Genomic DNA, 15,130 nt, shown 5'->3' with positions numbered 1-15,130 from the left:
GGGAGAAGCGGTGGGGGGGAGACGTTCATGTTGCTGCAGTCTGCAGTCTGACCGCTAGATGTCGCTGAAAATTACACACTGTAGCTTTAAAGATTTCAACTGGGAATTGGTGGAAAATATGATGGGAAAACAAATAGGACCACCAGAAACTGGCAGAGTGACAATGACTTAAAGATAAATTAAAATTATGAGGGCAAATTTTATTAAGTATTTATTAGGTTGGGTTAAGTTACAGTTTTTTTTCTTCTGTTTCGTTTCCTGTTTCCATGCTTTACTCCTTACCAGTTGGTGGCGGTAATGCACTTCTCACTAGTTTGCCAACCGCGATAAAAACTCTCAAGAAGAAGAAGCGCAGCACGCTCTGATCTCCAGCTGCAGCTCCGCAGGATAACCTCCTCTGCCGTCCACCTCGGAGCTCCTTCTGCGCCTCCTGCTCTCCAGAATGTCCGCTGTCAGAGTCCTGAGGAGCCGCCGGCTCCTCCGGCAGCTTCCCTCCGGCCTCCCGGCCTCCCTGCGTAGACACTACAGCTTGGACGTCCCCGCTGCGCTGCTCCGGACTCAGGGCTACTTTGGCGGCCGCTGGGTCTCTGCAGCCTCGGTGTTCCCGGTCCTGGACCCAGCCACCGGAAAGGAGCTGGCCCAGGTTTCTGACTGCGGCCCAGCAGAGGCCAAACAGGCGGTGGATGCCGCCTATGAGGCGTTTCAGTCCTGGAAGCAGACCACCGCCAAGGTAGGAGGCTCCTGGCTGCTCTGCAGAATTCCTTTTAAAATATACAGTTTTTAAAATAATTCAGGATATTTAGCAAATAAAGGCACAGAACCACCTGTGCATCTGGCCTCTGGTTTATTATTAAACACTCTTTAATTCGGCTTCCACATATTTGACCACAAACGTCTTTTTGATTTAAAATTTAGCTTTGATCAGCAGTTTCTCCCCAAAATAAGTAACATTCGCCCAGATATTGGACGCTTGAAAATTTAGGGAAAAATGTAAGAGATACGGAGGGGATAGGGCCACTGAAAAAATAAAAAAGGCTTATTGATTTTTAAATTTTATTTCAGTATAATATAAGAAAAAATCAGAAGTTTGACTTTTTTCAGAATTCTGACTTTTTTCTATATTATACTGAAATAAAAATTTAAAATGAGTTAAGCTTTTTTATATTTTCAGTGGCTCTAATCCTCTTCTGTATTCAGAGGATGGTAAAAATATAAAGAACAAAATAAGATGTGGCTCATTTGATCAGTCATGTTATCATCATTCAATTAATAAATTGATTTATATCACATTTACAAACTTAATATTTAAGTTGTTAAACTTTTTATGCAACAAAATATTTAGCTTCAAATAAAAAAAAAATCCAATTTAAATATTTATGTCCAATTTAAATGTTGAGATTAAATGTTTATTTCACAAAATAAATATTTGGCTTTAAAACTGGATATTTAGTTCCAAATAATTTACTTATATTGATTTCTGAATTTAATAAACAGAGTTTTGGTTTGTAAGCTAAATATTTCAATTGGAGGCAAAAATCTAAATTGTAAATATAAAAATATTTGGCTTGCATTTAAACATTTAGTTTAGAGCAAAATATTAAATTCAAAGTGAATAATATCTGCAGGTCACTCTGATTTCCAACGGGTATTTAATTTATTGTAGTAAATAAAAAAGTAATTAAAAACTTAGATCATTTTTATTTTACATATTTATCCATCCATCCATCCATCTTCCTCCGCTTATCCGGGGTCGGGTCGCGGGGGCAGCAGCTTAAGAAGGGAGGCCCAGACTTCCCTCTCCCCAGCCACTTCTTCCAGCTCTTCAGGAGGAACCCCAAGGCGTTCCCAGGCCAGCCGAGAAACATAGTCTCTCCAGCGTGTCCTGGGTCTTCCCCGGGGCCTCCCCCCGGTGGGACGTGCCCGGAACACCTCACCAGGGAGGCGTCCAGGAGGCATCCTAAACAGATGCCCAAGCCACCTCAACTGGCTCCTCTCGACGTGGAGGAGCAGCGGCTCTACTCCGAGTCCCTCCCGGATGACCGAGCTTCTCACCCTATCTCTAAGGGAGAGCCCAGCCACCCTACGGAGGAAACCCATTTCGGCCGCTTGTATCCGCGATCTCGTTCTTTCGGTCATGACCCAGAGTTCATGACCATAGATGAGGGTAGGAACGTAGATCGACCGGTAAATCGAGAGCTTCGCTTTTTGACTCAGCTCTCTCTTCACCACGACGGACCGGTACAGTGCCCGCTTCACGGCAGACGCTGCACCAATCCGCCTGTCGATCTCCCGCTACCTTCTTCCCTCATTCGTGAACAAGATCCCAAGATACTTAAACTCCTCCACTTGGGGCAGGACACCCCCCCTGACCCGGAGAAGGCACTCTACCCTTTTCCGGCTCAAGACCATGGCCTCGGATTTGGAGGCACTGATCCCCATCCCGGCCGCTTCACACTCGGCTGCGAACCGATCCAGCGAGAGCTGCAGATCACGACTTGATGAAGCCAACAGGACCACATCATCTGCAAAAAGCAGAGACGCAATCCTAAGGCCACCAAAACGGATCCCCTCAACACCTTGGCTGCGCCTAGAAATTCTGTCCATGAAGGTAATGAACAGAATCGGTGACAAAGGGCAGCCCTGGCGGAGTCCAACTCTCACTGGAAACGAGCCCGACTTACTGCCGGCAATGCGGACCAGACTCTGACACCGGTCATACAGGGACCTGACAGCCCGTATCAAAGGGCCCGGTACCCCGTACTCCCGGAGAACCCCCCACAGGGCCCCCCGAGGGACACGGTCGAACGCCTTCTCCAAGTCCACAAAGCACATGTAGACTGGTTGGGCGAACTCCCATGCACCCTCCAGGACCCTGCTGAGGGTGTAGAGCTGGTCCAGCGTTCCACGACCAGGACGGAAACCACACTGCTCTTCCTGAATCCGAGGTTCGACTATCCAACGGACCCTCCTCTCCAGCACCCCCGAATAGACCTTGCCGGGGAGGCTTAAGAGTGCGACTCCCCTGTAATTGGAGCACACCCTCCGGTCCCCCTTTTTGAATAGGGGGACCACCACCCCAGTCTGCCAATCCAGGGGGACTGCCCCCGATGTCCATGCAATGTTGAAGAGTCGTGTCAGCCAACACAACCCCACAACATCCAGGACCTTGAGGAACTCCGGGCGGATCTCATCCACCCCCGGGGCCCTGCCACCGAGGAGCTTTTTAACCACCTCGGCGACCTCGCCCACAGAGATTGGAGAGCCCAGCCCAGAGTCCCCAGGCCCAGCTTCCTCAATGGAAGACATGTTGGTGGGATTGAGGAGGTCTTCGAAGTATTCCGCCCACCGACCCACAACGTCCCGAGTCGAGGTCAGCAGCACACCATCCCCACTATAAACAGTGTTGGTGCTGCACCGCTTCCCCCTCCTGAGACGCCGGATGGCGGACCAGAATCGCTTCGGAGCCGTGCGGAAGTCTTTCTCCATGGCCTCTCCAAACTCCTCCCACACCCGAGTTTTTGCCTCAGCAACCATCCGAGCCGCATGCTGCTTCGCCCGCCGGTACCCATCAGCTGATTCCGGAGTCCCACAGGCCAAAAAGGCCCGATAGGCCTCCTTCTTCAACCTGACAGCATCCCTCACCGGAGGTGTCCACCAACGGGTTCGAGGGTTGCCGCCACGACAGGCACCGACAACCTTGCGGCCGCAGCTCAGATAAGCCGCCTCGACAATGGAGGAACGGAACATGGTCCACTCGGACTCAATGTCCCCCACCTCCCCCGGGATGTGTTCGAAGTTCTGCCGGAGATGGGAGTTAAAGCTCCGCCTAACAGGGGACTCCGCCAGACGTTCCCAGCAGACCCTCACAACACGTTTGGGCCTGCCAGGTCTGACCGGCATCCTCCCCCACCACCGGAGCCAACTCACCACCAGGTAGTGGTCAGTGGAAAGCTCAGCACCTCTCTTCACCCGAGTGTCCAAGACATACGGCTGCAAGTCCGATGAAACGATGACAAAGTCGATCATCGAACTGCGCCTAGGGTGTCCTGGTGCCATGTGCACATATGGACACCCTTATGCTTGAACATGGTGTTCGTTATGGACAATCCATGACGAGCACAGAAGTCCAACAACAGAACACCACTCGAGTTCAGATCAGGGCGGCCATTCCTCCCAACCACGCCCCTCCAGGTCTCACTGTCATTGCCCACGTGAGCGTTGAAGTCTCCCAGCAGAACAAGGGAGTCCCCAGGAGGGGCACCCTCCAGTACCCCCCCTAAGGACTCCAAGAAGGGTGGGTAATCTGAACTGTTGTTCGGCCCGTAAGCACAGACAACAGTCAGAACCTGTCTCCCCACCCGTAGGCGGAGGGAGGCTACCCTCTCGTTCACCGGGGTGAACCCCAACGTGCAGGCACCGAGATGGGGGGCAACAAGTATGCCCACTCCTGCCCGGCGCCTCTCACCGTGGGCAACTCCAGAGTGGAAGTATGTCCAGCCCCTCTCAAGGAGAATGGTTCCAGAACCAGAACCATGTGCCGAGTTGAGACCAACTATTTCTAGCCAGAACCTCTCAGCCTCACACACTAGCTCCGGTTCCTTCCCCACCAGCGAGGTGACATTCCACGTCCCTAGAGCCAGCTTCTGCAGCCGAGGATCGGACCGCCAGGGTCCCCTCCCTCGGCCTCCACCCAACACACATTGCACTCGACCCCTATGGCCCCTCTCACGGGTGGTGGGCCCATGTAAGGGGGGACCCATGTTTCCTCTTTGGGCTGAGCCTGGCCGGGCCCCATGGGTAAAAGCCCGGCCACCAGGCACTCGCCATCGTGCCCCCCCTTCAGGCCTGGCTCCAGAGTGGGGCCCCGGTGACCCGCGTCCGGGCGAGGGAACGCAGGATCCAAGGGTTGTAGTCATCATAAGGGTCTTCGGGCTGCACTTTGTCTGGTTCCTCACCTAGGACCTGTCTGCCTTGGGTGACCCTACCAGGGGCAAAAAGCCCCAGACAGCATAGCTCCCAGGATCATTGGGACACTCAAACCTCTCCACCACGATAAGGTGGCAGCCCAAGGAGAGGTTTTACATATTTAATTTTTTTAAAATAAATATTTCATTTATAAATATATAATGTATTAAACATAAAATAAAATGGAAATAAACTAAAGAAATACATTTTTTTTTCTTATTCCAGGCTAAATAGCTCAAAATAACTTTCCAAATGGTTCCCAGTACAGTTCAATGGGCTGAAACAGACCCAGCTTCATCAAACCTGGAACATCAAGTTTATCTTGTCAAGAAAAAGAAAAGACGTTAACTCTGAACTTAAAATTAAAAAGAAACACATTTTTTTCATTTGAACAAACTAGTTAAATAGTTAGACAAACTAAATTTATCTGTACTTTCTGTAATTCCCTTAGTCCTTGTAGCTGCCAGTGTTGTTGAAGGTAACAGTCTGTGTTTTGGTTTTATAGGGTCAGAATATAAAGGTTTTTTCTCCACAGTCTCGTGAATAGAATAATATCTGAGGTCATGCAGACGCCAGAAGGTCTGATGTGATTGTTGTTCTGCAGGAGAGGAGCCTCCTGCTGAGGAAGTGGTTTGATCTGCTCAACCGCCACAAAGAAGACTTGGCCAAGCTGATCACGTTTGAAAGTGTGAGTGAAGTTTTCCTTCAGCAGTCAGAACAGGCGAGGTCTTCAGTTCCCCTGTAAAGGGGTTGGGAGAAGGAAGCTAATCTTAAATCTCTGCAAAGGGGAAGAAGCTAACCTGACGTGTGTGTTTGCTGCAGGGTAAACCCATGCGGGAGTCTCTCGGAGAGATGGCGTACTCCGCCGCCTTCCTGGAGTGGTTTTCAGAGGAAGCTCGGAGAGTTTACGGAGACATCGTACCGTCTCCAGTTAAAGACAGACGGATCCTGCTGCTCAAACAGCCAGTAGGAGTGGCCAGCATTATTACTCCGGTGAGCAGATGGGTCACAGGATAGAGATTTATGGGGAGTTTGTTCCAGATTGTTCCAGATGCTCCAGTTTCTGATTCTTTAAGGCACGATAAAAGACTGAAGTTCCTCTGTGTGATCTTTATTAAAGGTACACTATGCAACCGGTGTTGATTTTCCAGCGAGGCTCCCCCCAGAGGGCGAAAGTAAAAGTGCACTGTCATAAATATGCTCAGCTGTTCTCCTGGTGTCTCCGTCAAGCCAGGCGCGGTTGTTTTGAGCTTAGCAGACAGGCGAACGCAACGAATGACTAATGCTGCGTTCACACCGCAGCTGGCGCGACAGAAGCAGCGAGTTTACATGCAAAGTCAATGGTTGACGCGCGTCAAGGCGCAGCAAAAGGTCCTGCAGCGCGTCTGAGCAGCTCAAGCAGCGCGTCGGGCGCGTTTAATCATCTGACGCAGGGAGAGAGACACAGCGCTGATGATCAGAGGCTATGATCACTCCTCTTAAACAGTTTATTGACGCCTAAATTAACTTAAAATGCAGAAATCTGCCGGCAGAATATGCAGTTTGGATTATTTAGATGAAAAACACCTACCAGCTGCCGCGGTGAACCGCTGCTGATGAAGGGATCCATACTGTCGGCGCACCGCTGGTATGTGGGGGTCTGAGCGTCTCCGACAGAAAAAATATTGAAGGCAGGATAATAATCTGAATGAACTGACTGCACTGATTACGTTTTCAGGTGGATTTTCTCACTTAAAAACATAATAAAACTACTTTATTCCCACTGATCACAGCAAATATAGCTGCAAGGCAGAGAAAGGATAGTGAAGCTCCGCCCAACGCGCCTCAGACACACTTTTGCACCGCGCAGCGAGAGCAGCAAAGCTGCTTCAGCCGCACGTCAGAACTAACTGGTACAAGCAGCAAAAATGAAGCAGCAGACGCGATTTTGCTGCGTGAACGTAGCATAACTGCACAAAGATCGCCACTGCGCTAGCAACGAGCATGCTTTTAACTGGAGGCGTGTAGCGGTTCTCGCCGTAAAGCAAGACTGACTCTCACGAGACTTCTGAGCCTGTGAGTGCGGGTCGGTGCTCCTGCAGTTGCAAGTGCGGTATTTCCCCCACAGACCACCAGGGCGGCCGAGAAAACCTTTGTTCAACCTGAAATGACTCATTTAATCATCCATAACGTTATGGAACACATTAATTAACTGAAAAATGTTGCATAGTGTGCCTTTTAAACACCGAGCAGCAGCATCCTTTGGTTGTGATGAAGACCAGCTGGTCTTCATTCAAAGAGACGGAATCAAATCATAAAATCAGAGGAGACCTTTTTTTTTTTTTGGTTTTGGAAGCTGTGGGCAGCTGGTTTCCACCCAGATTTAGATGTTTCCTCTCCAGCGCAGCAGAAGAAGATGGTTGAACCTCAGCTTGACTTTGAATCCAGGAGGAAAGATGTCTGAGTGATGACGGACCGCTTCCTTCTTCCAAATTGAAAACGTGTTCTTGGTTTTTCCTCAGTGGAACTTCCCGAGCGCCATGATCACCAGGAAGGTTGGAGCCGCTCTGGCTGCGGGCTGCACCGTGGTGGTGAAGCCGGCCGAGGACACGCCGCTGTCGGCTCTCGCTCTGGCTGAGGTCAGCTTCCTGTTCTGGTTTGATCCGGTTCAGACCAGCTTTCGATCCATCCTCAGATTCCTTATCAAGAAGCTGGAGCTCATTCATGACGCTTCCTGTTTCCTGCAGCTGGCGGAGCAGGCGGGGATCCCTCCAGGCGTGGTCAACGTGGTTCCTTGCTCCAGAGAGAAGACCCCGGCGGTTGGACACGTCCTCTGCACGGACTCACTGGTGTCAAAAATCTCCTTCACTGGATCCACGGCCACCGGGAAGGTGAGATCCTTCAGAGACCGGAGCCCGTTCGGCCGGAAGCGACTCCGGGACACCGAGTCATCCCTCTTCTCTCATCCCAGGTGTTGCTGAAAATGGCTGCCGACACAGTGAAGAGGGTTTCCATGGAGCTCGGCGGCCATGCTCCCTTCATCGTGTTTGACAGCGCAGATGTCGACAGTGCAGTGGGCGGAGCCATGGCTTCCAAGTTCAGGAACTCCGGGCAGGTGAGGCGAGAGAATCTGTGCGTGCTGCTCCCCCTGAGGCCGAACTCGCTGACCGTTCCTCATGTCCCCGCAGACCTGCGTATGCTCCAACCGCTTCCTGGTTCAGAGCGGAATCTACGACCGCTTTGTGGACAAGTTGGGTCGGGCAATGGACGCCGAGCTCCGTCTGGGTCATGGATCAGAGCCGAACACAACACAAGGGCCGCTGATCAACAGCCGAGCTGTGGAGAAGGTTGGGCTGAAACTACCTGATCCAAAACATTTTACAGTTTCCAGACGTTCTAGCATCAAAATCTTGATCCTGGGGCGCGCTTTGGTGGCGCAGTGGTTAGCGCACTCGTATGGGAGAACTATCCTGCCGTAATGCAAGAGCACATAATTTCAATTTGAGAAAAGAATTTCATCTTCTCACACTCAAAACTTATAATGCTCACACTCAAAACATGCGCTCTCTCTCAAATATTTTCTCTTCTCTCTCAAATCTTTGTTTCTTCTCTCAGATTTAATGCTTCTTGCACAGATATTTTCTCCTCTCGCTTGCCTCCTTCTCTTCACGCTCGAGTCTCAGATATGCTCGCAAACCCGTAGGCTCTGCTTGCGGATTTGTTTTTGCTCTCTCTCAGATTGGATCGGATTGTCGCCTAGCGACCTTTCCAGCCAATAGAACGACAGCCTCGGAAAGGGTGCGCTTGTCTAACTCTGAGTGTGCCTGTGATAAACCTTACCGACAATAAAATTGCTTTTTAATTTAAAAGCGATCCATTTTCAGACGTGATGTGAACAGAAAACTCCCGCCTCAGAGTTGCTCGTTAGAAAAAAAAAAAACAAGTTTGCTAGTCGGGGCAGATGCTAATTCTGCCTCCAGCAGAAATTAAGTGACTTTTCATTGGTGATTCTTGAATTGCCCTTTATTATTTCCTTTGTTTTATTTTCCTGATTGTTGTTGTTTTTCAGCTTCTTATTTTAATAGCTTTTAAATTAAAAAGCCATTTTATTGTCGATAAGGTTTATCACAGGCACACTCAGTAGAGTTAGACAAGCGCACCTTTCCAGAGGCTGTCGTTCTATTGGCTGGAAAGGTTGCTAGGCGACGATCCGATCCAATCTGAGAGAGAGCAAAAACAAATCCGCAAGCAGAGCCTACGGGTTTGCGAGCGTATCTGAGACTCGAACGTGAAGAGAAGGAGGCAAGCGAGAGGAGAAAATATCTGTGCAAGAAGCATTAAATATGAGAAGAAACAAAGATTTGAGAGAGAAGAGAAAATATTTGAGAGAGAGCGCACGTTTGGAGTGTGAGCATTATAAGTTTGGAGTGCAAGAAGATGAAATTCTTTTCTCAAATTGAAATTAAGTGCTCTTGCATTATGGCAGGATAATTCTCCCAAACACACGACCCATGTACGGAGGCCGTAGTCTTCGACCCGGCTTCAAATCGGACCTGTGGTCCTTTGCCGCATTTCTCTCCACCTCTCAAATTCCCCCTTTCCTGTCAGCCTACTGTCCAAGAAAAAAGAGCCACTAGTGCCGTAAAAAGATTGGATGACTCTGGGGTTCGGTTAGTTGGGTTCTAGGACAGATGGTCTTGATTAGATTTCAAATGGTTCTGATGCTCCTGGAAGAGACGGTTCTACATCCGTCTACCATCAGAAAGTTCTGCTGAGGCCCACTGGGGTTCAAGGGGACAGAAGCAGACATAGAAAAAGAAGCATAGATACAAAAGGCAACTATAAGAGGCGGCCCTGTCACAAACAGCCAGGCAGACGAGCTCCGAGCCAGCTCCCATGCCAGGGGATGAAGAGAGCACATCCAGTTAGTCACAGTCAGAGAAACAGGACTACACTGGAAAACAGGAAGATCTCCAACATCTAGAAACAAAGGTGTTGATGGCAGCAGCACAGCTGATATTTCTCTCCAGGATGGAGTCACAGCCAAACAGGAACAGACCAGATGAAGCTACTATGAGAAAAAGCAGAGAGAGCAGAACGTTAGAGATTGAACTAACAGATTCTGCAGAGTGGGAGAATAGAGATAGAATGAAGCAGAATGATGAAAAAGGGGTCCCTATGTCCTCCAGCAGTCTAAGCCTATAGCAGCAGAACTATAGAGATAGCTCAGGATAACCTGAGCCGCTCTAACTAGAAGCTTTATCAAAAAGGAAAAATGATCTGAGGTCAGTGTTCTCCTAATGTTCCGCCCCTCAGGTCATCCACCAGATATCGGACGCTGTGTCTCAAGGAGCCAAAGTGGTGAAAGGAGGGAACCGTCTGGACGGGTCCTTCATGGAGCCGACCCTGCTGGCTGACGTCACTACAGAGATGTTGTGTACCAAGGAGGAGACGTTCGGACCGCTGGTTCCTGTCATCAGGTCTGTTTGATCGCAGAAACCAGGAAGAGAAGCAGTTTCACATGGGGGAGGGTCGCAGGTGTCTCCGGGTGTGGACCAGTCAGCAGCTGTGTTTCTGATTTCCAGGTTTGAGACGGAAGAGGAAGCTCTGGCCGTGGCTAACTCTGCACAGGTCGGGCTAGCAGGTGAGAAGTTCTGCTTTTATCTAAACTGGGTTCACTTTTAATCAGAGGCGTCAAAAGTGTTCATGTTTATTACTGCAGCAGAAGTAGAAATCCTACTGTTTAAAGGAAAAGTCCGGTCAGCAAGGAATGATCAATGGATCATTATCTATACCTAAAACTAAAACATTCACTGTGATTTAATGTCCATAGCGTTCCTTGACAGCGTCGTTTCTAAGTCACCAATTTAGTGCTACTTGGTCCCAATGGAATTTCCCATTGGGAACCTGCTAGCACTAAGTTGCTAACTGGTTAGCAAGATGCTTCCGACAAACCGGCCACAACCAAATAGCTTGTGAACCTTCCGCAACAACAATCCCGCCCCCTTGATAATCGACCAATCACATTCACTTTATTCACTCGTGTAAAGTTGGGCACCACTCGAGAGAATTCAGAAATGATCACTGAGTCTGGGAGCGGCCATTTTTGCTCAAATATAGTAGCCCCTCCCTCCTGCCATCTTCCAGCAGTGACGTCACGGTGCGGTAAGCCTAGCGCCATTCTCCCCGCTTTCCAAGCTAAATCAATGGGAACTACTAGACACATCTGCAATCAACAACAATTATTGAAGATTTCCAGAGGACTTCACCATTGAAATTCACCAGAGCTATAGTGAAACTGACAATGCCCACGTGCATGGCAGCTGGATGCTGGAATACATCGGGTAAAAGTGGAAAAAAGAGTTATTCCACCTTTCTGATTCCTGATCCTCCACGGACGGGTTGGTCGTTGGATCGCCAACTTGAAGAGGGAGGATTTGCCATCGAACTTCTGGCCAGAGAAAAAACCCGTAATATGTAGCCAACATTTGGAAGAAGAATGTTTTCAAGATGACTTGGATAATAGCGCGTTGTGACAAACACCAGATACAGCACTGGGACTTGATCAACAGCCGATACCGCACCGTGACGTCACTAACCAGTAGGTGGCAGTAGTGTTCTTTGACAAACATGGATGCCTCCAGTAAAGCACATTCACATGAAAATTACTCTGAATTAAAAACACGGATCATTTATAGAACAGGATGGAATCATTTCAGATTTAAAGAACTTTCAGAAGTTTAAATTCTGAATATCAGCTGATTTTTCCTTTAAATACCAACAGGCCATAATGGAAATGGGGGAAAAAACAAGTTGCCAAAAAAATTAAAAATACTGCAGTAAAGTATTGATAGCCAAATTTTCTACTTAAGTAAGGAAGCAAAGTATTTCTACTTGACACCTCTGCTAATTATTCAGTCAAAACTCATGCAGGTTCCCCTGAACCCAGGAAACGGTCCAGAAGGTCCATCTGGACCTGAAGCTGTAAAAACACACAGTCCTCACCGACAGAAGGTCCATCAGAGCTCAGGAGAAGCTGCTGCTGCAGAGAAACGTTTTACTTTCTGATGTTTGAAGCATCTGAAAACATCTGCTTGGTTGAACTCATGGTTCCTGCTGGTACCAGGTTAAACTGGTGTCAGACCAGTTAGAGCTTTTAAGACTGTTGATTAATCTAGCCGGGCACACACTGTACGATTTTTATACATTTTTTTGCCCTTTGTGGGACGATTCTCTAGTCGTGCGAGAATTTTTTCTATCGGGTCGACTCTCAGCCTGATGTTGTGTGGCGTAGTGACCAGGGGGTAACGAGGGCGATCAGCCTCTAACGACCGCCTCCCCATCAGGAATCGTAAGGTTGGGAGAAAATCCAACATGTTTGAAATTCAGTCGGCCGTCGTAAGGTGGTCAGGGGCAAATCGCTCGGTGGGAAAACAAGGATTCTTCTTATTCTTCCTCTTTGAAATGGAGTTCTTTCTGTCAAACTGACAGACCGTAGTAGCCATGTTAGCTCAGCCATGTCTTTGTCCAAATACGTCGTCTCCTTTTCTTTTTAGGGCTTTCAGCACTAAATTGCCCAAATATCCAAGGCAGCGCGTTTCACTCTAGTGAGCTTCATGTTCCTCTGCTACTGGTTTGGCTTCCAGATAGACGAGTCAGAGTAGCGCCATCTCACTGCGGAGCTGAGTCCCACCTGGTTTTTAGACGTACACCGTGACCAGGTAGATCGCATCAGAGCGTCGGGTCGCACAGCGTGAGAACAAACCTCGTGAGCTGGAAACTTTTAAACCTGCAGTTTCATCGTACAGTGTGAGCTGTAGCTGCGAGCAACGATTGGAAAAAATCGTACAGTGTATTAGGGATGCACGATATAATCGTCCCCCTATCGGTATCGGCCTTAAAACTGAATAGCGGACATCGGCCACCCCACCGATATTTAACCCGATATTTGATCAGCTTCTGAGTTTTTTTTAAAGTCTAAAAAAAAAAAATAATAAATAATACTACTTCTTCTTCTTCCTCAAAAACTTCTTTTTTACAGACTTAAAAACTTCTAAAGACGAGGGAAAAAATATTGATCCATTAAAATATCCCAATTTCTTCATATGCTGATATATTGCCATTTAAAAACACCATATCAATCTCTTTTACTAATGAAATATTGCTATATGTCATCGTTATGCTACGAAATCCCCCGAAAATTCACCAAATGTTGCCATATTTTTATATGTTGATATATTGACGCGGTATCGATCTATTTTACTAACAAAATCTCACAAGAATTTGCAAAATATCACGAGAGTTTGTAACAGAACGATGAAATTTCACCAGATTTTGAAAGTAAAATAGATCGATACCGCGTTTTTAAAAATCTATTTGATATCAGCATATGAAAATATATTTGAGTTTATTATTTTTCAAAGTGTCAGAAATGGATAACAAAACTGCTATTTTCAATGACTACTTATTTTTGTCCAGCTTTAACATCAGTATCGATATCGGTTATCGGCTACATGAGTTTTAAAATATCGGATATCGGCCAAAATCCCAATATCGTCCCTAATTTTCTCCATGGCTAAAACCAGGGAACATACATGAGGCTCAGTGGATTTTGTGCAAGAAGTCATTCAAGCTCAGAACGATGGGAATTAAGGCAGTGGAGTCGCACATGCGAAGCACGAAACACAAAGCGTCAAAATGGAGTTACAGAGAAACAGGCGGTATTTCTCAGTTTAGTTCCACCCTTGTCTCTGCAACGCCTCCACTTATCACCAAATCAAACATACTAAGAAAACGAAACAAAGAAAAATAGCTGCAAAAAGACTTAGCGCTGGTTATGTTGGGGCTTTAAAACTGATTTGTTTTGTTCCCTGCTAAAACAAAGTTTGTGAATTCAGTTAAATAATTGTTCAAATATATCTGTCATTTGTGTGTTTTTAGCTTTCTTCAACATTTGAAACATTAGTGCAGTGGTTTATGTTAAAATAAACCTTTGGGTTAAGTTGTCGCAAGCAGGTTTTTCTTGTGTTTCTTGTGAATTTGGTGTTAAATTTTTATTTCAAGTTGCATTAAAAAGTCTTGAATTTAACTTGGAATGCGTACGTCGATCAGAGAAACTCCAGCAGGAATCTGAAAAGCTTTTGAGTTCAATGCATCTCTGCTTGCAGGCTACTTCTACTCGCAGGATGTGAGTCAGATCTGGCGGGTGGCCGAGGCGCTGGAGGTGGGGATGGTCGGGGTCAACGAGGGCCTCCTGTCCACCCCTGAGGCCTCCTTCGGCGGGGTCAAACAGTCCGGTTTGGGCCGCGAGGGTTCCAAGTACGGCATCGACGAGTACCTGGAGGTGAAGTACATGTGCTTCGGAGGACTCAAACCCTGAACCGGGACGGTGCCGATCAGCCGGTACCATAAGCGGGTCAGAGACTGTGGTTTGGACCAGCCTAACTTTGAGTGTTGGAGATCAGATGATTAAATGCTGCTAATTAACGTGTCAAAGGAAATTAACTGCTGGTTGATCAGAACAGAACCTGGTTCTGTTTGGTGACATTAACATTTTCTAATCTGAGACAAGGCTGTTTTTGCACTGATTAGCTGGGAATAAAATTAACCTAAACCCTCCAGATTACAGCATCATCAGCAGAAAACAGTGCTGGTTCTAATCTGACCCAGAAACTCTAAAAGAACCGGATGTTTTGTTCTGCAGGGGGAAATAGAAAAACTAGAACTAACCAATCTGCAACAGCGACCGCCTTTTATAGCCGATGGTCTCTGCTGAGTCGGTGGAACCGTCACAGTTTTACCATTACGGGCCTCCATGTTCCGACACCAACATCATTCTGGACTTCAACTGGCCGTTAGGCTGAAGCTCGCCTCATGTGCTGAACCCATAAAACTGGATCAGAATCCCTTCAAAGTCAAGAACTTTCTGGTTCCATCATAACTGTCCTGGTTTCTGGTTCCACGAGTGGAAACGGACCCGGAGTCTCTACAGGAACATCAAATGATCACTATTATTAACGGACAAAGGTCCGTTCCTTCATAAACAGCCAAACCTGAAGGATTTAGGCAGAAAGGAAAACAAGGAAAACACTGAAACAGCAGAAGCTTCCTTAAAGTTTGATCCGTTTGTGTTCTTCCTTCCCATAGGAGCAGCTTGATTTAAAACATTCATATAAGCTGTTTTCCA

At 47.5% G+C, this 15,130-nt stretch overlaps 1 protein-coding gene across 1 annotated transcript; it reads left to right on the top strand.

The window, feature by feature from the left end:
* Window positions 1-324: 324 nt before the first annotated feature.
* On the top strand, window positions 325-14,564 carry aldh5a1 (aldehyde dehydrogenase 5 family, member A1 (succinate-semialdehyde dehydrogenase)). Its single transcript, XM_038281172.1, has 10 exons — window positions 325-730; window positions 5,570-5,653; window positions 5,788-5,958; window positions 7,467-7,583; window positions 7,692-7,835; window positions 7,916-8,059; window positions 8,133-8,291; window positions 10,261-10,424; window positions 10,530-10,588; window positions 14,112-14,564. Exons 1-10 carry the CDS (start codon window positions 443-445, stop codon window positions 14,321-14,323), a joined length of 1,542 nt encoding a protein of 513 aa, XP_038137100.1. The 5' UTR covers window positions 325-442; the 3' UTR covers window positions 14,324-14,564.
* Window positions 14,565-15,130: the final 566 nt, after the last annotated feature.

Source organism: Cyprinodon tularosa, unplaced genomic scaffold (genome assembly GCF_016077235.1).
Source record: "Cyprinodon tularosa strain WSP-4 unplaced genomic scaffold, ASM1607723v1 ctg168, whole genome shotgun sequence".
NCBI classification, from domain to species: Eukaryota; Metazoa; Chordata; class Actinopteri; order Cyprinodontiformes; family Cyprinodontidae; genus Cyprinodon; species Cyprinodon tularosa.
The sequence above is the reverse complement of the archived record's forward strand: the minus strand, read 5'-3'. Positions and strand labels throughout refer to the sequence as shown.